This window comes from Nuphar pumila, chromosome 14 (assembly GCF_984573655.1).
Source record: "Nuphar pumila chromosome 14, dmNupPumi1.hap1.1, whole genome shotgun sequence".
Classification (NCBI taxonomy): Eukaryota; Viridiplantae; Streptophyta; class Magnoliopsida; order Nymphaeales; family Nymphaeaceae; genus Nuphar; species Nuphar pumila.
Window position 1 is genome coordinate 51,708,861 of NC_143262.1, and position 21,960 is coordinate 51,730,820.

A 21,960-nucleotide genomic window follows, 5' to 3' on the forward strand; every position below is an offset into this window, starting at 1 on the left:
AATCATCCAAACAACCTAACGCAAACTCTTTTCTTTTAAGCTCGAGCTTTTTCTAATATTTTTCATTTACTTAGTAGTTTATTTCAAACTGTGCTTACTTATACTTTGCGATTCAAAATGAACTTTTCACATTCAGATACAGTATTTTCCTTGAACTTCACATAAATACTCACTCTTTTCAGCTTTGTTCAAAAAAAAAATTCCTCATGGGGCTTCTAACAGTTTCTAACATGTCTGATTATGTCAACAACATTCATATATGCTAAAAAAAAATTCTGAAACACCTAATTTATGAGTTTTAGTTACCGGAACATGATAAATAGAATAAAATAATGTGTATCTACTGAACCATCCCCCCATGCTTGAATGACACTGTCCCTAGTGGCATGCAGAGATATAAAATTACAGTGTAGATGCACACTAACAGAACTTGAAATCAAGACAGGAGAACGGATAGATACGACCTGATATGCGGGGCCTCTTGAGTTGATTCTTGACTGGATCATGCTCCACCACTAAGCATACGCCGATGCTCAGTTTTCAGTTGACCGAATCGATTGTCTGCTCTAAAAGCCATATCCTAAAGTCAATAACCTATACTCACACAGTGAATGTCAGATAAACCTGCATGAATCAAAGCAAATGTAAGCTCACATTCAAATAACGAAACAGAAACAAATGCTAAACTGAAACTTCTACTTCTAGCATACATATAATACATCATTCTGCTCAGACCCTATTCTTTGCCTTTAGGGTTCATCACAGCCTGACCCGGCAGGCTTCCCTCAGGTCTCCTATTTAGCGCTTCCGCTAATTGCCCCATTTGCGATTCTAATTTTGCGATCGACTGCGTATGGGAACTCAACATCTGGCTACACTGCTCAAAGGCATTCTGGCTTGAGGTTTTCACCTCGTCGAATGCTTGGAGCAGTCTCTCCTCGAAAGAAGTCTGCGGGGCAGACTCTCGTGAAGGCTGGAGAGGATAAGGAGTGGGTTGAGGATAGCTCGGCCTCTGAAATGTCTGAGTGAATTGAGGTGGTCGAGTGGGCTAAGTCTGGGTGGAAGACTGTGGGTTCTTCCAAGAGAAGTTATGGTGATTACGCCACTCCGGATTGTATGTAGATGAATATGGGTTGTTCTGGGGCCTGGTGTAATCCTGAGCTGCCTGAACTTTCTCTTGCACAAATTCAGGATACTGAGCTGCTGAAGGGCACTCAGTAACAACGTGTGCTAGGCTGGCACACAACGCGCACACCAGATGAGGTTGGGATGGGGTCGAGAGGAGCTGGTCCAACTTCCGAGAAAGCATATCAACTTTGCTTTGCAACACGGCAGTCGAATCGATCTCAAGAACCCCACCTTTCTTGGAGGTGCTGGGTGCGATTGCAGTTCTCTCAGAGCGAGATGTAGAGGTATGGTGCATTGAGTTCTCGGCAAGAGTGTCAAATAAGTTTCAGGCCTCATCCTTGCTTTTCAACATAAATGTACCCCCACATGAAGCGTCGATCATCTGACGATTGCTGTCAGACAATCCATCGTAGAAGCACTGCGCCAGTTGCCATCTTGGCACCTGGTGGTGAGGGCATTTCCTAAGCAGGTCCTTCATCCTTTCCCATTGATGTCTTCTTTTAAATCGTTGTAATTTTGAAAAGATTTTTAAATGTAAAACATGTGAAAACCAGACATCAAATAATAAAAACCGGTTCTCACTAGTGGATGAGACCGGGTCGAACTCAGGGAACAGGAATATATCGTATTCAAGTACACAAATCTAACCTATTCTTTATTGCCGAATTATGTGAAATGTAAAATGTTCAGAAAAGATAAAAACAACTAACTATTACAACAAATGAATACCCTTCGCAAAGGGCGTAAAGTGCAATATTTACAAACCCAATCAAACTCCTAATTCTAAACTAAAAAGTAAAAATTTTCTACTCTTTTGCTTCCCCGTGTCACATAATCACTTCCGCTCCAATTCCTTGCAATCCTGCACAATTCAAATAAACACGAGCAGCACAAGAGAGAACTATAGAAACTAAAATTAAACTAAACTAGCTAAATGCTAATTACAAAAGCAATCATGCAAGAAATCTAAATAACAATGCTAATTATTTCGAATGAACTAAGTACCTAATGATGGAATAGTAGTTAAATCTAATTTCAAAATACTAAAGTCATCTAATTACAATGCAACTCACCACTAACTAACTGCTACTCTAATATCTAACAGTTCACTAAACTAACAACTAATACTTACTTAACAAAAACAAGAAAACGAAATGGAAATTAATTGAATGACAAGAAATCAAGGAAGAAAACAAGCATTTGAAAATGAAAACAATACAAAAAATATTAAATGCAAAACAGAAAAAAACAGGAAAATCAATTATCTTTGTATATAATACCCACAGGATATCTCAATTGCATTCCCGAAATCAGAAATCAATCATTAGAAATCAAATCGATCCAAAACTATAATCCAAAATTTCTGAGTGCAATCAATCAGCATTCAAATACTACTTATCGGAGATCAGCTATAATTGATCAAAACTCAGACATTAAATCCGATGATCAGAATGTTACAACCATGAATTGATTGAATTCAAACAAATTATTCAATACACGTTCAAATATGGCTCATCAGACATGAATAACTCTAGACCTTAGGCAATTTTTACAATGTAACACATGACAATCAGAATTATAAAATCAAACAGGACATGAGAGATGATCCAGATGGCCGATCGATTGAAATCAGAAATTCCTTCGATCGAATTCCATTCTTTCATCACCGGAACAACAGAACTTTCGATCAGAAATATGAAGCACTTTTGATCGATCCAAATGATCGACCAACACTAATCTGTAGCAGGCACAATGAAATCAAAAATCAGATTCTCTCGAACATTGGATTCAATCAAAAATAAGAGGAATTCAATCAAAAACAAATTGATCACAGTAGTGATTGGAGATTAGGTGACTGATTTCTGGAGCTTAATTGATCAATACATTCAATCTAATCTTGAAGCAAAAACAGGAAAATCAAAAAGAAGAAGAAAAACATGCGATCTATATTTTTTTTCCTTTTCACACAGAAACAAAACCAGAACTCGATTGAAAAGATACGAAGAAGAAATTAAAAATGAGGAATCAGAAGAAGAAGAAGAAGAAGAATTAGAAATCAGAAGAAGAGGAATAAGAATCGGAAATCACACCTGGAGTATTCCCGCCTGTCACACGATATTCAGCTGGAGGAAATCGGAAAGATATTGGCGGCCTCCACCTTGTGCACTGCTGCCGACTGAAGAAGCACCACCAGACTGAGGAAGTCTGCCACCGGCTCGAAGATGAGGAGAGAAAGGTAGGAAAAGAGAGGGGAAAGAATGGGAAAAGGATCCGGCAAAGCAGAGAGAGGGAAAAGAGTTGAAACCGAAGGGGAAAGAGGGGAAAGAAGGGCTTCAACCATGAATATGGGAGGCGCCCTTCTTTCTCTGTTTTTGGGTTTTTTAAAAACAACAAACCGGCTGGAACTGGTTTGAAACAAATGCAAACTGGTTCAAGCCGGTTTGGTTATTATTTTTTTTTTAATTTTCTTTTAGAAATACAAACTGGTTCAACTGGTTTGTGTTATTATATTTTTTTTTCAATTTTCCAAAAATTACAAACCATGTAATGATTTGTTTTTATTATTTTATATAAAAAGTAAAGAAAACCTATTAATCTTTTTATTTCAAAAACAAAACTATTTATTTATAAAGAAAATCAAAAAAACTAATCTAACTATATATATATTTTCTTTTCTAAAAAAACAAACATTTAAAATGATTTAAAAAAAACTATTTTCTCTATTGTTTATTTTATTTTATTTTTAATTGAAAACTAAAACTAAACTACTATGAATAGAATAAAAACTAAAATATGTATAAAATTGTAAAATAAAACTATTGTTCATACATTTTCTATTTTTAAATCATTTTAGCACATTTACTCAAAAACTAGCATAAAATTGGGTTTTTGAAACATTATTTTATAAAATCATGCATATTTAAATGTTAATTAACCCTGATTTATATGCACGATCAAATACCCCCATGCTTATGTTTTGCTAGTCCTCGAGCAAACTAGAAAAATGCATGAAATCAAACTATCACCTAACTCACTTTCGTAGGAATCACGGTTGCATTTAGCTCATGCAACAAGCCCTTTCAACCCCTGGGTTACCCCAGTGGACGAGTAAGGTCTCGTGAGGGTTTGCAGTGATGCTACCCACAAACATCTCTGTCATGTATGCAAAATATTACACATCCTCACAAGCAGTAGGTAATTAAAGACTTTGTTTTCACAAATATTTCCTGTTATTTTAAAATCAAAACATAATTAGATTCTTTTATATACCACCACAGAAAAAGAATTTCTTTCACTTTTTTAAATATCACAATTATTTATGTTTTATTCTTAGAAAATCCAATAAAAACATATTATTATTTACTTATCCTCACTCATATGTTTTCTACACAGGTTTTCTCAATCACACTTCTAAGCACTGAACTTTTCTCTCTTTTTCAGCTCTTTTCTCAATTTTTTCATTTTTTTCACGCTTTTTCTTTTTGCGCACTTATTTTTCTCATATAGCTTGCGTGTGGTCTGCTTTTATGCCTTGTGCAATGTCAATATCTTCTATATATTTTTTTTCAATGCATACCAAAAGATATCAACTAAGACAAAAAAGTGACTTCCTTCATTCACCCTTATAACATGAGAGTCAAACATTTCAACTTGTATCTGTTCTCAGTTACTTAGGATCACGAAGTTTTCCACTCTCCTTTACGAAAATGGACTTAAAAGTTTCAACTTACATCTAAGTTCCATCTACTAAGGATTGTGAAATTATCCAAACAACCTAACGCATGCTTTTTCTCACTTTTTAAGCTCATTTTTTTACGCTTTTGTTCATTTGCTTAGTTTTTCAAAAATAAAACTGTGCATATTCATATTTATGATTCAAAATAAACTCTAACATGTATCTATCATTATTTCCTCGAAATCCGCATAAACAACCATAATTTTTAGATCTATGTCAGAAAAAAATTTCGTGGGGCTTAAAAATCCTCTAAAAACATTAGATTTGAAATAACATTCATATAAGTTCAAACTCTTTCTTTAAAAATCTACTTTTTATGAGAGATGCATAAACATGTGCAAGAACTTAAACAGAAATATCAAGGTGTGCACTCTGCACCCTCCCCCATGCTTGAATGACACTGTCCCAGTGGCACTCCCCCATGCTTATATGAAACTAAGTGAATGCACATGAGAGAAAATAAATGAGGGAAAAGAATAGAATGACCTGACATGAATTAAAAATACACATTCTATAAATGTAATGAATGCAATGTATACATGACAAAACATGAAACTCATAGAAAAGATAGAAAACGAAAAATAAAACCAAATGAAATCTACAAATCCTAACAACAACTGTAATACTGTACAGAATATGGGTTGCCTCCCATAAAGCGCTAAGTTTCACGTCCCCAGCCAGACGGATCCCTGGAAAAATCCTTCATCGTCCATGAGATCAATGGACATGAAGTCAGACTCAACCGGGTTCTATGAAGAAAAGAGTGTCATCTGTGACACTACGCACTGTGTTTCCATCCCTTCTACCTCTAACTATAGTATCATGACTCTCTTGACATGAAGAACTGAGATTAGTCTCATCTGAGAGACTGGTCAAGAAATGAGAGTTCAAGACCGACCGACCATCAATGAATGCAACTTCAAACAAGTGGTGAATATGATCTGGCTTGACTTGGTCAAGCACCTTCTGCATTTGAACCTCTTGCTTACTAAAAATTGGTGATCCTAAAGGCTCAGAAAAGGGGGCTCTATATGATGATAATGCATGTTGTAGGTAAGGCCCCTTCTGTTGAGGTATCATGGAGATCGACTCGTCAGAAGAAATGATATGAGGTTCATGAGTCGATTCCTGAGTGGAATGAGACGCCTTCCCATACTGAAGGGATGTAACAGATTTGACTTGCTCATGATGTGAAGCAGTGGGTTGCAAGTCAAATGACATGGAATCCTCTCCCTTAGATGTGACAACAGACTGACTATGAAGGTTCCCTTGGCTTTGCCTACTCAATGTCTGAGCTAACTGCCCCATTTGAGTCTCTAGCTTGGCTATTGACTGCGTATGGGAACAAAGAGTGGCCTTGATATCAGAAAAGGCTTCTAACATCTTCTCTTGAAATGATGAACTTGGACTGGGCTCCTGAGGAGAAGGTAGACAATACTGGGGATGAACCTGTGGAAATATAGGATGCGAGTAACCTTGTGAAGGGTTACTGGGTCTATATTGTGTCTGGGAGGGCTGATGGGATAGGGGAATGAATTGGTTTCGCCAACCTAGGGTATATGATGGTGTAAATGAATCAGGCATGGGTCTAGCGAAACCTTGGGCAGCATTCACCTGCTCCTGAACGAATTCAGGATATAAGGGCGCTGCCGGACAATCTGAAACACAATGTGCATGGCTAGCACATAGCTCGCACACTCTTTCTACTGGACTTCTCGAAGAATTGGCTAGAAATTGATCTAACTTCCTAGTCAACTGGTCAACCTTGGTACGCAATTCTAACTCGGACCTAACTTCAGAAATCCCAACTTTCCTAAGACCACTAGACACAGGTGTAGTCCTATCGAGCCGTGAAGACAAGGTATGATGCATCGTGTTTTCACTCAAGGTCTCGAATAGAGACCACGCCTCGTCCTCACTCTTGAGCATAAAAGTGCCCCCACAAGACGAATCAACCATTTGACGATGCTTTTCAGTAAGCCCGTCATAAAAATACTGCACCAACTGTCAATGAGGCACCTGGTGATGGGGACACTTGCGGAGAAGATCTTTCAATCTCTCCCAAGACTCGTGAAATTGTTCTCCCTCAATTTGAGAAAAACTGGTTATAGCTTTACGAAATTGATTCGTCTTACCAATTGGGAAATATTTTTTTAAAAATTCTTTTTGCATTCCTTCCCAAGTAGTAATACGAACCGTCTCAAGAGATTTTAGCCAGTGCTTGGCTTTATCTTTGAGAGAGAACGAAAACAAAGTCAACCGCATAGCATCATCTCCAAAGTTATTGATTCGCACAGTCGAGCAAATCTCAAGGAATTCGTCGAGATGACGATATGGGTCCTCATTGCTAAGGCCATAAAACGAAGGTAACATTTGAATCACACTGGCCTTAATCTCAAAATGGCTCGCTCCTACATCAGGTCTCGTGATGCAGGAGGCGAGAGTATACGTATTTGGCATGAAGTACTCCCTCAAAGGATGGATCAATTGATGATCGTCAGCCATTGCATACACCTTTGAGTAGACCGGTGTAGCACACGTCCTAACTTTGGGTTTTCTACCTAACTAACGCACTAAGCGGCCAAACCACGCAAACCACAAAGCAAGTAAACTAAAAACCACAAAAACTAAACAAACACCACGCAATTACATATAACAGAGATTATGCAAAAGAAATATAAAATCTATGTGTACGGTATCAATCGTACACAGTCACCTCTAAGGGAATCCTAATAGGTGGGCTGTGCAGAAATGTAAGCTCGTCTCTAAGATATGCACATACGTGGTTCTAAACCTAAATGCAACACAAACACTAGGCAATAAAGTGAATACTAATATTACGCCGTTCCCCGGCAACGGCGCCAAAAATTTGATGTCTTCTTTTAAATCGTTGTAATTTTGAAAAGATTTTTAAATGTAAAACATGTGAAAACGAGACATCAAATAATAAAAACCGGTTCTCACTAGTGGATGAGACCGGGTCGAACTCAGGGAACGGGAATATATCGTATTCAAGTACACAAATCTAACCTATTCTTTATTGCCGAATTATGTGAAATGTAAAATGTTCAGAAAAGATAAAAACAACTAACTATTACAACAAATGAATACCCTTCGCAAAGGGCGTAAAGTGCAATATTTACAAACCCAATCAAACTCCTAATTCTAAACTAAAAAGTAAAAATTTTCTACTCTTTTGCTTCCCCGTGTCACATAATCACTTCCGCTCCAATTCCTTGCAATCCTGCACAATTCAAATGAACACGAGCAGCACAAGAGAGAACTATAGAAACTAAAATTAAACTAAACTAGTTAAATGCTAATTACAAAAGCAATCATGCAAGAAATCTAAATAACAATGCTAATTATTTCGAATGAACTAAGTACCTAATGATGGAACAGTAGTTAAATCTAATTTCAAAATACTAAAGTCATCTAATTACAATGCAACTCACCACTAACTAACTGCTACTCTAATATCTAACAGTTCACTAAACTAACAACTAATACTTACTTAACAAAAACAAGAAAACGAAATGGAAATTAATTGAATGACAAGAAATCAAGGAAGAAAACAAGCATTTGAAAATGAAAACAATACAAAAAATATTAAATGCAAAACAGAAAAAAACAGGAAAATCAATTATCTTTGTATATAATACCCACAGGATATCTCAATTGCATTCCCGAAATCAGAAATCAATCATTAGAAATCAAATCGATCCAAAACTATAATCCAAAATTTTTGAGTGCAATCAATCAGCATTCAAATACTACTTATCGGAGATCAGCTATAATTGATCAAAACTCAGACATTAAATCCGATGATCAGAATGTTACAACCATGAATTGATTGAATTCAAACAAATTATTCAATACACGTTCAAATATGGCTCATCAGACATGAATAACTCTAGACCTTAGGCAATTTTTACAATGTAACACATGACAATCAAAATTATAAAATCAAACAGGACATGAGAGATGATCCAGACGGCCGATCGATTGAAATCAGAAATTCCTTCGATCGGATTCCATTCTTTCATCACCGGAACAACAGAATTTTCGATCAGAAATATGAAGCACTTTTGATCGATCCAAATGATCGACCAACACTAATCTGTAGCAGGCACAATGAAATCAAAAATCAGATTCTCTCGAACATTGGATTCAATCAAAAATAAGAGGAATTCAATCAAAAACAAATTGATCACAGTAGTGATTGGAGATTAGGTGACTGATTTCTGGAGCTTAATTGATCAATACATTCAATCTAATCTTGAAGCAAAAACAGGAAAATCAAAAAGAAGAAAAACATGCGATCTATATTTTTTTTCCTTTTCACACAGAAACAAAACCAGAACTCGATTGAAAAGATACGAAGAAGAAATTAAAAATGAGGAATCAGAAGAAGAAGAAGAAGAAGAATTAGAAATCAGAAGAAGAAGAGGAATAAGAATCGGAAATCACACCTGGAGTATTCCCGCCTGTCACACGATATTCACCTGGAGGAAATCGGAAAGATATTGGCGGCCTCCACCTTGTGCACTGCTGCCGACTGAAGAAGCACCACCAGACTGAGGAAGTCTGCCACCGGCTCGAAGATGAGGAGAGAAAGGTAGGAAAAGAGAGGGGAAAGAATGGGAAAAGGATCCGGCAAAGCAGAGAGAGGGAAAAGAGTTGAAACCGAAGGGGAAAGAGGGGAAAGAAGGGCTTCAGCCATGAATATGGGAGGCGCCCTTCTTTCTCTGTTTTTGGGTTTTTTAAAAACAACAAACCGGCTGGAACCGGTTTGAAACAAATGCAAACCGGTTCAAGCCGGTTTGGTTATTATTTTTTTTTTAATTTTCTTTTAGAAATACAAACTGGTTCAACTGGTTTGTGTTATTATATTTTTTTTTCAATTTTCCAAAAATTACAAACCATGTAATGATTTGTTTTTATTATTTTATATAAAAAGTAAAGAAAACCTATTAATCTTTTTATTTCAAAAACAAAACTATTTATTTATAAAGAAAATCAAAAAAACTAATCTAACTATATATATATTTTCTTTTCTAAAAAAACAAACATTTAAAATGATTTAAAAAAAACTATTTTCTCTATTGTTTATTTTATTTTATTTTTAATTGAAAACTAAAACTAAACTACTATGAATAGAATAAAAACTAAAATATGTATAAAATTGTAAAATAAAACTATTGTTCATACATTTTCTATTTTTAAATCATTTTAGCACATTTACTCAAAAACTAGCATAAAATTGGGTTTTTGAAACATTATTTTATAAAATCATGCATATTTAAATGTTAATTAACCCTGATTTATATGCATGATCACCCATGTTTCATGAAATTGCTCGCCATTCAGTTCTAAGAAACTGGTGATGGCTCGACGGAACTGATTCGTCCTACCAATGGGAAAGTACTTCTTCAGGAATTCCTGCTGAAGCTGATCCCATGACCCTATCACTACCGTGTCTAAGGATTTCAGCCAATACTTGGCTTTGTCATTCAATGAGAATGGAAAGAGGGTCAATTTCATAGCATCGTCCCCAAAATTTTGAATCTTCACTATAAAACAGATTTCAAGGAACTCGTCAAGGTGCCTATAGGGATCCTCGTGACTAAGGCCATAGAAAGGTGGAAGCATCTGAATCACGCTGGCCTTAATGTCATAGTGCGGCCCCCAATAGTTGGTCTGTGAATGCACGATGCCTGGGTGTACTCCGTGGGTAGGAAGTACTCCCTCAGAGGGCGCACAGTAGCTTCGGGTTCTAAGTCCCCCATTTCGGATCGGTTTCGAGAAGAACGTATAATTCTCTCTGGATCCTCAACGAGCGGTTGGAGCGGAACACCCAAATTCCTGCGCCCTAGCATATACAGGAACTAAGTCCAGATGTGTGCAACGTAACCTAACTAACTATACGACCTAACTACCTAAATGAAAAGAAAGCAGTAAACAACAAACAAAAACAAGGAATTGAAACTAAATGCAATTAAACTACGCTAATCATGCTAAAAGGGGAATTCAACTTCAAAATTAAATCTATTCTAAATATACTTAAGTACAAAAATAGGAATTCAAGCTATGTTATCTAGAACTCACCTGTCGAAGCGCTCCAGAAGGATGAAAATTTATGAATCCTAGAGAAATAACCGTGAATCCTATATGTATTTACTACGTTAACCTTATATTTACTAACTAATCCTATTGACTAGAAAAATAAACTACAGTTAATCTAACTAAGCAGATATCAACAAATTACAAAATTAGAATTAACAGAGTATAATCGTTGTTCCCCGGCAACGATGCCAAAATTTGGTTTGACTTTTGCAATGATTATTTTTAACACATTATTTTCAATAAAAGCATTTGGAAAATCGTCAACCAAAAATAATAAAAACTGAGTTTCCACAGATGTGGCGAGTACGGGTCGAATCCACAGGGAACGGGATATACTCAGATTAAAACTAAATATTGCATTTTATTGATATTGAACTTGCCCAATTATAGAGAGTATTACACTGAAATCAAAATTGAACAAGAACATAAAAGAAGCGTGCAATGACTCAAGTCTGTGAACACAAGGGCATTTCTGTTAGTTTACTTGCTACGTCAATCTATCACTGAGACGAGATGCTCTTACGACAACTTAATATCACCTGCATGATATGAAAACAAAGTTAGTAAACTATATACAGGAATGACTATTTCTAGATTAATTTTGAAATTAATCGCTAACCTAATTCTATATAAAACGTGGAAGTACCAGAGTTAAGTTCCTAAACTACTTATCCTAATGTTACAATTAGCCTTGGACCAATGTTAAAAACCTAATAGAATACTAACGACCGCATTAGAAAAACTACGGAAATCAACTAGGTAATTGACTGTTTTATCCCTGAACAGTGCAAACTCTAATTTTGATAGGTTTTCGCAAACAGGAAGTGCGAAGGGTCAAACTAAGTCTGATTCTAAGTATTTCTCTGACAGACTCAAGAGTCTGACGAACTTTACGGAATTGAGAAACTCATCCGGGAACCCGAAGTCTAAAATCGCGTAAAACCTAATCTTGCAGAACGCTTAAAAGGCAAACCAAATCAACTTTGAACGAGTTAATTTTAGGTTTGCACGCAGTTAACACACTAATGAATAGCATAGAACAGTAATTTTGGAAAAACTCAGAAGATTGTCACAGGGTATAACGAGTGTAGATCAGAGCAAAAATGAGATTCTAGCTTTAATATACTATTCATTCAAACATCCAAGTTTTGAACTATATATATAAATTGTATGTACCCCAGTCATTCACAGCTTAATATTGACTAACTAACCGAAAATGTAACTAATTGTACTAAGAAAAGACAATCTAAATTAACTACCTATATTACCTGTGAGAACTACACGTTAATGCCAAAGTAAAATGCTATGGTCAGCTATGTTAAACTAACCTTCAAGTATGAATTAAACTAAGTTAACTTGCTGACATTGCTAAACTACTGTCATTACTTAATGTGAACTAACTAAGTAACCCTAGAAAAGAAGAATTAAATATACAACTAACTATAACATCAAATTAAATATGAACCTAACCTGAAGTAATATTAGATCTATAGTTGATCTAACTCTAAACAACAATCGTAAAACTAAACTCATATCTTACTGAAATAATCATCTAATTAATGACTAAAACATCTAACTCTAATCCTAACATAACCAATAAACAACTAAAGGATTGGTTACACTATGACGCCTAAATCAAAATACATATAAATTATATCAAAAGAAAAGAACAAAGTTAACCTAATATAACATTAAACTATTCAGCTGCCTCCTAATTAAGCTCACTAATTAACTATACAATGCATGCTGGAAACACCACGCTAGCTAATACTAACACCTCTAGCCTAACATGTGATTGCTAATATCGACTATATTGAGAATAAAACTAACTAATGCTAACATAGGAATTAGCTTAATAAATGACAAAAATCAGTAAAACTAATCTAACCCCATACATAATTAACCTATTATTCAGACGTTACACTGCTAAACATAATGCTAACAACTAACAGTCAACCACTATACCCTAATTGCACAAAACACCTAAATCGGTTAGAACACTCTACCCGATTTTTGTTGATAGAGTATATCTAAATAAATGAAATACCAATTAGACACAAAACAACATGCATACAAAATTAACTTCAGCATCTCAACAGCTAGAAACATGCCTACCTATGCAGATTAAACAAACTGAAATTCTAAAACATATCAACCCAGCCGACTAGATTACTCTAGCTACCTTTGATGCAAAAGGGGAAAATAACTCAACGATAGCTGAAAATGCAATTGACACAAAATTTACAAGAAAATGAATTCCTAGACTCGATCTACTGTGCTGGTATATGCACAACCAGACCTAACTACGGTTGGGAAACAAGGGAAAACGCAGGCATAAAAAAAACATAAAAAATCACACGCAAATAGGTTTTTAACTAGAAGAGGGGGATGAGAAGCTTACCGGTGGCCTATTCCGGCATTCCGAGGAGTGGGATGGTAGAGAAGAGGTGGAATTTTGCCCAGGATGTGCACCAACGCCCTCAATGATGTTGTCCCCCTTGTTGTTGCTGCAATTTGCTGGAAACCGCGGCTGGTGACGTTCCGATGGTGGCGTGAAGCTCCGATTGCGCGGATGGGGTAGAGAGCCGGATGATGGTAGAGCCGGCTGTCTGTGAAGGGGTAGACAGCACCCCTTGCACAGCTGGACCACCACCATTACTGCTGCAACCTGCAAAATACAACAAAGAAGGTGAGTTTCAGCAAGGAGGAGAAGAGAAGGAACATATGGGAAAGAAAACAAATGAAGGAGGAAGAAGATGGCGGCCATGGGTGCTTGGCAAAGCTTGGCAACCCAACGTGAAGAAGGTGTGGCGGCTTGGGGCTGAGGAAGACGTCTGGAGGAAGAAAAATCGGGCTGAGGGCGCAGCTTCTAGAGGCAAAAGACGAGTTTTAGGGTTTTGAAACTCGTTTTTAAAGCTAAACACCTCTTTTCTGGAAATTCCAGAAAGAGGATTAAAATATAAAGATCTGCTAGGTGCCTTTTTCAGAGAGGTTTTTTAGCAAATACATTAAAAATCGACTTTGGGGTGAAGCTGGGTTGGATATGTTGCGTTTTGACCCAAATCCAAGGCCCAAATGGATCAATTGGATCTATTTTGTCCTGATTTGCCCCGAGGTTCGACCCGCTTCACTGTAAATGCAATAACTCTCTCGTTTTAAGTCTGATTCGAACGAAATTCGAACCGTAGCTCAATGACATCTATATGCACCTAAGTGTGGGTTCTAAACCTATAATTGATGCATTTATGCAGTGAAAATATGTTATAATTATGCGTATTTAATGCATCATCAGGAGGATCCATTATTCCTGGAAATGTTGCATTGTCATATGAACATCAAGAATGCCAATACATGATCAACTGAGAACTACTTGCTAGAGGAATCCATGGTTAAGCATCTAAAGAGGCATTTATATGTTGCAAACATATCTTGATTGGAAAACCTGTTCCTTCAGTTACACCTGTTGAGTGGGGATGATGGGGAAGGGGAATCATGATTGAAGAATTCTCAGAAGGAACAATTGATTAGAAACCTTCAGATGTCATCAGAGGCTCTATGGTTTATTGGGTCAATTTTCAACACATCCACAATCGTACCCATAAGTGGGTGAAACCAGTTTTTACTAAAACATTTGATTCCTTTCAACTGATTTAAAAATTTTTGAGCAATATTATCATCATAAGCAACTTGTCTGGACATTGATACAAGAATAGATAACAATAGGCCTTGAATCAAAGCCAAATGATTTCACTAGAAATGAACAACTTGCTGAAGCTTGCGAGCTTAGAAGAACTTGTAGCGCTCTTTAGCACTTGATTCAATTTCTTTACATTTTTGCTTCGAACCAGTAAAGCCAATGCTAGTCAATTTCAACTGGTGCTTCCCATTTCCATTAGTGCACTCATCTTCTTGTGCATCAGACTCCCTGCATGTGCAACATGTTATCAATTAATCATAGTAAACAAACTGTATAGCTGAAATACAACAGTTATTTGCCCATCAACCAACCATCTCAAAAAGGAGGCAAATAAGCAAACATCAGCAAAAGAGAGAGAGAGGTCCCTGCTAATTACAGGAAGCAGATATAACAGATTTTTTTTTCTAAAAACAACCACCAACTAGAATACTGCTTCAAATATTGGATATGGAATCTACAAAATTCATACTTCTGATATTGAATCATCCTCACCATGTCACTTCAACAAAATTCTTGTAGTATGGATTATATGTACCCCAACTGAAGCGCATCAGACTAGGGAAACCAAATACTGAGTGCTTGTGATGGTTTAGCCAAGCTTTAGTTTCAGGGTCTGCATGACAATGACAATGTGGTCAGGGATCAATTAACAAAATACAGCTTACAGGTACATAACCACGAATCCACAATAACCTCCAGGGTATCCAGAACCAAAGTTTCTATTAATGTTTTTTGCGGTTTCATCAAGCACCCATTCACGCAAAGCTCTGTCTCTGGTTACCTGAGAGAGAGAGAGAGAGAGTTGTTACCTTAGAAATAAGAACTTGAATGACAACATTGACAAGATCTCTAACCTTTGCAACAATGCTTGCACCACTAACAACTGGAAAAAGACTATTAGCTTTTTTCTCCACAACATATCTGATAATGGGAAACTTCTCAGATAATTTGATTTTGTACTTCTCAGCATCCCCAACAGTATCGACATAGACCTGTGCTCGCACAAGCAACATATAGCAAGTAGAACATGAAAGGGCTAAAGAAAAAATTTTTATTGATAGATATAACGGGAGCACTACCTAATATGCATAGCACAAGGAATCATGTGTGTGTGCATGCACATACATGCTTCTGTTAATAGAACTCCCAGGCCAAGCACCCGGGAGACAAGGCCCATAGCAGACTCATGTGATATTTCATTCAAATTGATCTTTGTTCTGTATCCAAATAAAAATTGCTTCATGAAGACGTTGCATGCTTACATTGATCATCAAATGCATTGTTCATACTCACTTCTTAAGCATCTTTGCTGACAGAACTCTTGGGTCTATGACATCCACAGCCCATCCAATTGAATCATCAGCTTTAAGATTGTCAAATAACTCTTCTCTTTTTTCCTCTTTCAGGGTCTTTGAATCTGCATGAATCCAAAGACATAAGAAAAACTTATATATACATGAATACATTTTCCAGCCCAACTCCAGTCTCTTCAGTGATTCTATAGGATTAGAAAGAATGACTCCATGTCTAATCAAATGCATGTGTTTGTGTTTGTGTTTGTGTTTGTATGTCTGCAATATGTGATTACATGTATATGTATGGAACCAGTCTGAATTTCTATGTATGTTATTAGTTATTACCTGTTAGTTGGAATACCTCACCTATTTGGCTTATTCGGTCATGAAGGTCATTTTAGGACATTCTGTGATATATAAACTATTATTTGAAGCATTCATCTCCATACGCATGTGTTGTTTTGTCTTTTTGTGTCTATGTGACTACATATAGGCAAACTGTATATTTGCAATGGTGATGTTGTTTGTGTCTCATGGCTTATTTTCCCCATCTTTGCTATCTCATGGCTTGTTTTCCCCATTGCATTAAGGATCTCACAAGCATTGGACAACATTTGCTTGTATATAAAGTTGTCTGATGGAATGTTTTTCTAGCAATGAGGTCTGGAAGCTCACAGGTCCTCCATGATTACCAAAATTAGCCCACACATTTGTTTTGTAGGTGTGGGATATGGAAGTCCTTCCTTTGGTGCTTCTTCTCTGGGTGAAGACACAAGATCCTGCAAGCGCTAAAAGTTATTACCAGTTTTCAGATATAACTTGACAAAATAGGACTGTTTGCATCTCCTTATTGTGTCATCCACAACTCTATCATATTTGAGAAAAGGTTGTCTTTTAAGTATCTAAGTTGAAATTCATTCATATGATTCTTCCAAATATCCAGGTATGATTTTGTTTCTGAATGCTTCTCTAATAAAATTCATACACCCTGTATACATGGGCTTACGAATCTAACTGTGAATAGATGGACCTAGGAATCATCACATAGTAAATATCAAGGTAAGATTTTGTTTCTGAACGCTTGTTTAATAAAACACCCTTATGTATGGGCTCACAAATCTAACTGTGAATAGATGGACCCAGGAATCAGCACATAGTCTAAAGTTTTTCTTTTGATGCTAATTTCTTAGATAAATTACAGAAGATGAAACATGACAAGACATAGCAACACTATTATTTATTGAAAATGTTATAGGAAAGGTTTGAAAGATTGCTTTAGTATGAGATAATCTTCACATGGAGAATACAAAAGTCATGTACTGCATTAAACCATTCTCCACATCTTAATTTCACACTAATATATCAAAACAAGCTCAGTTTACAGATTTCAGCATGGTTATGGTTTAGGCCATGATTTAACCATGATTCAGATGGGCTCATGATCATATCATTAAGCAGCAAGAAGAGATGTAAACATGTAACGCCCCAAAATTGTGGACTTGAAACCTTTTATAAAAAAAGTTGAAAGCTTTGAAATCAATCATTTATTTGAGTTTAAAACAAAAGTTCAGCGGAAGATCAGGTTCAAAACAGCAAGTCCCTAGACCTTGGGTGCATTACAACATAAATGCAAACTTCCCCTTACAAACCGCTTTGCAGTTCAAATATATGTTTTATTGAAATGAAATGAAGAACCAAGTTTTGGTAATACAGTTTTAGAAATCAAGAGTTCTAATCAGAAGAACTCTTTGAACGCATCGCGTCATCGTGCCATCGCAAGCTGTATAACCTGTTCACTACCTGCCCATGAAATGGGTCAGTCCCACAACAGACTAGTAGGGGTGCAAAGGACAAGAAAGAACAAAAGCTATAATAAGTAAGATAAACGCTAGCTCAAGCAGGAACAAGCAAGACTAACAGATCTAACCAAATATGTTGTAGAGTAAGCAAGGCTCTAGTAAGGCAAACAGCTACGTACAAGAGCAATAAGAATTATAGTGCTAAACAAGCAACTATAGCAATCCCACAGATATAATAGGTGAAGAGTAACTAACTCTATTCACCAGTCAAGCAAAGCAATTGCATAAGACAAGTATTCATATCCACACTCGTAATACATACAAGTACCATTATATGGTTCAGTCTATCAACAAATAGCTACATTAATTGTAAGGCACAAGCTATTGCATCACAAGCAATACATGAGCTACACAGGATAAGCAATCCACTAGTACGAGAAGCTAGTTATTACTAAGCAGATGTGTGCAAGCAGTTTAACCAACAAGGTTAACGCCTTGACAGACGTACCTAGCTCAACGAGTAGCATACCAAACTAGCGAGCTAACAAGTAAGCAAGCAATGATCGTCACAACACGCATGTATCATGATCATGTGTATAAGTTATATCTTGTCTCATTATTAAGCAGGTCGTTGTGGGTACGTACAAGGCAAAATGTAGAAACAACCGAGATCGATTCGGGGGTCCATTATGCTATGTATTTTATAATACCCCGAATGACTGACTGAGTCCACTTCCTGAGGGGACGGCCAGTGACCAAGAGAGTAAATCCCCAAAGGCAAACAAAGGCCCAATGGATGTGCATCCAAACTTCTGCAGAAGTGGCCTGAAGGGTTCCCCTAACCTCCGATGACTGGGGAAGGTCGGATCTTTGCCCGAGATTGCCTTTAATGACTGTTCATCAGAGTTTTGTACCATCCATCCTCTCTCTTGATGAACCGTCCTGAATGAGCACGACGGAGGGTTTCTTAACCGCTGTCCCATTCTACATGCTCTGGTCTTTAAACCCAATTGAGCATCTTGCCGGTGAAGGCGCATGATTATTATTTACGTGAAGTAGAGCTATTGCGCGTTCGAGGCAACCACACACCTTTCATCTTACTTACCGCAGTACGCAACGTACCTATGCAAATATACAACCATGATGTTAGGGACCAACCCGTAGTGAGGGTAAAAACATAACTCTTGTGATCTCAAACACGTGCCATTGCACGTTTGAGGCAAACATAGACCTCTCATCCTGCTCATCATAGTACGCAACATACTTGTTCAAAAGTACAACCACGATGAGAGGGGCACGGATCTCTCGCAGGAAATCCCAACACTTCTACTTTACAGAAGCTCACAAAGAACGCATTACAGTTCCAACTTATTGTGCTTGGGTCCTTTAGACAATCGCAAGCATTCTGCCTATCAGGCGAAATCAACATAACAGGCTTAGCTCAATGTGTCAATACACGCTTAAAGGTTACTACAAACCTTTCTTCCTGCTCTTTGTAGTCCAAACATATCATACGCGACTAAAGGCACAACTACAAGATGAGGAACATGGATCTCTCATAAGAGATCCAACAATACCTTCACGGAGGAAGGAAGGTACTATAATCTTGGTTGAACTAGAAAGCCTAGAAACTAGGTCTCGCATAAGAGGTGAGGTAACGTCGATCTAGCGATGGCGCAAGTACCTCACTAGGATCCTCGTCCTACTCGTGCACAGACTAATACAATGGCAAATCGTGGGGTAAGACTCGATGGGCGTAGCTGCACCGCGAGTGTAGAACGCTAGAGCTACACACGAGGTATGAGGTCATACCTCGATCATCGAAACGCACAAGCGGGCAACTACGTAAACAACTCATGAGGTATGAGATCCTATACTGACTACGCAAGTGTGAAGGACGACTCACGAGGCATGGGGTTGCACCTCGATTAAACGATAAGCATAAGTAAAGAAGCATACGACATAGATAAGAATGCATGCATGAACAAAGCATATACACGAAGAGCGATAGCAAAGTAAAGACGCACACAGAAAAAAGTAAGTGCGACAGCAATAGGAAAGTAAGGTACGAAGAGTAAAGCAAGTAGCAAGGCCGTGGCGCATAAAGTGCGGGGCAACAAGTAAATGCAGGAAGTGAAGTGCAAGAATGTAAAGGACGACCAGGATATCCTGGAGTAAAATATAGACATATACAAGTAAATGTTAGGGCGCAAAGTGCGGGGCAGCAAGAAAGTAAAGTGCGGGAAAGTAAAAAGGACAAGGATTGTGAAACCGCGTCCTTGAGTTAAAAGACATGAAATGTAAAGATAGGAATGGAAAAGCCTAGGCACATATAGCGCGGCGGCGACAAAAAGGAAAGTGCGAGAAAGTAAAGAGGACAAGGATCGTGAAATTGCGTCCTTGAAAGTAAAGACATATGTATATACATTATACGTATACATATATAATCCTATTTTAGTTATCTTTATTATTTTAGCATTTATCAATTCGTTGTCCTTTCACGCAAGAATCCCCTACCTTAAGGGGTTGCGGGTTGTCGTACGCCAATGGTGTAGGGAAGCGCAAGCTCGAGCCACGAAGGCGAGCTAGATCCACCGTTCAACTTGGAGAGCTTAGAACGTTAGTATATGTCGTTAGATAAACGAGAAACAACAGACACAGCAATGCCTCCTGCCTGCAGGAGGTAGAGGCAGGAACTTCTGCACCCTGCAAACAAGGGTGCCAGAGGCAAGGGCCTCAGCCCTGCTTGGCAATGAGCAGTAGAGGCAAGGAGCATGAGCTCCCTCTCTGCCAGAACAGAGAAAGGCAGGGGAGGGAGCAGAGGCTCCCCGCCACACCTGCCGCAACAGGGAAAGGCAAGGGGAGGGAGCAGAGGCTCCCCTTCACACCTGCCGCAACAAGGAAAGACAGGGGAAACACCCCCTATCAGAACAGGAGATAGGGGTGCAGCCCCCCTACTGGGAACGAAACAGGCAGAGGCTCTGCCCCTGCCGGCAGCAAGAACAAGGCAACGGGCAAAGCCCCTTGCCGGAGAACAAACACAGAGATGCAGGGGGCAAGCCTCTGCTCGGAAAACAGGAAAGCAGTGGGGCTTTGCCCCCTGCCGGCAAAACGCAGGAGGCAGGAGGGAGGCGAAGCCCCCTGCCAACAAAGCTAATGGCAGGGGGACGGAGCCCCCTGCTGACAAAGCAAATGGCAGGGGGACGGCGCCCCCTGCCGAGACAACAAGAAGAGCAGAGGGGTGAAGCCCCCTGTCGGCACAACAAGAGCGACAGGGGGAAGCAGAGCCCCTTGCCAACCCAGCAATGACAGAGGAAACGGAGCCCCCTGCCGACAAGAGGCGACGACAGGGGGCTCAACCCCCCCCCCTGTCGACCGACTCCAAAAAGGAAGGCAAGGGGGGTTAACCCCCTACCGACAAGATGCGACGACAGGGGGCTCAGCCCCCCTGTCAATCGACTAAAAAAAAAGGCAGGGGGGGGTAACCCCCTGCCAACAAGAGGTGACATAGGGCTCAGCCCCCCCCCCCCCGTCGACCTACCCTACACAAAGGAGAAAGAGAGGGGAGGGTTTATACCTCCGAAAACCATGACCACGGGGGAGTCGTCGGGGTTGCTCGCAAGTGAAGATCGCCGACTCAACTGTTGGCAGCCTCGATCGCTGATGGCGGCTGAAGGGGACAGTGGTGGTCGGCGGCTTCGATCACCGAATCTCGCTCAGAGGGTGGGAGGCGATGAGGAGAGAAGAGAAATCGAGGATAGGGCGTCGTCAGAACACGAAGGCCGTCAACGGCTCCCATGACACAGGGAATAAAAATGGGGTCGGCAAAGGTGGGGGGTTTGCCGGAGCTCAGAGGTTCGGCTATGATCGTCAGCGTCGATCGCTGGCGACGACAAAGATGGAGGGTCGGCTGAGGCCACCGGCGACGGGGAGGTGAAGAGGTTGCCGGCTGTCAAAGGCCACCAAAATGCAAATTGGGTCGCCGGAACTCGGAGGGGAGGCGGCCGGACGGAATCGCTCGTCGGCATCTCCGATCGCCAACGACAGCGCGAAGGGGGGGCGGAGCTGAGGAGAGAGAGAAGGGGCGAGGGGTTCTGCCCCTCGCTCGAGACGCCTGCGTCTTTTCAAAGACGCAGGTTCTCGAGGGTTCGAGAACCCAGGTCCGGGTTGAGCTCGGGT

The 21,960-nt window shown here is 39.0% G+C and overlaps 1 protein-coding gene across 4 annotated transcripts in view; it reads right to left on the bottom strand.

The window, feature by feature from the left end:
* The window catches only part of LOC149816812 (uncharacterized), a 67,457-nt gene that overhangs the window by 35,454 nt on the left and 10,043 nt on the right, over positions 1-21,960 (bottom strand). For 3 of the 4 annotated variants that reach the window (XM_089987420.1, XM_089987422.1, XM_089987423.1), the window contains 6 exons: positions 15,981-16,104; positions 15,542-15,679; positions 15,381-15,468; positions 15,180-15,300; positions 14,821-14,915; positions 13,392-13,658 (listed from right to left, as the gene is read on the bottom strand). In XM_089987420.1, coding sequence (XP_089843546.1) covers positions 13,392-13,646 — 255 coding nt within the window. In that variant the 5' untranslated portion in view covers positions 13,647-13,658; positions 14,821-14,915; positions 15,180-15,300; ... (1 more) ...; positions 15,542-15,679; positions 15,981-16,104. Of the gene's footprint in view, positions 1-13,391; positions 13,659-14,694; positions 14,916-15,179; positions 15,301-15,380; positions 15,469-15,541; positions 15,680-15,980; positions 16,105-21,960 lie in introns of those variants that run through there. The other variant, XM_089987421.1, reaches the window with a different exon arrangement.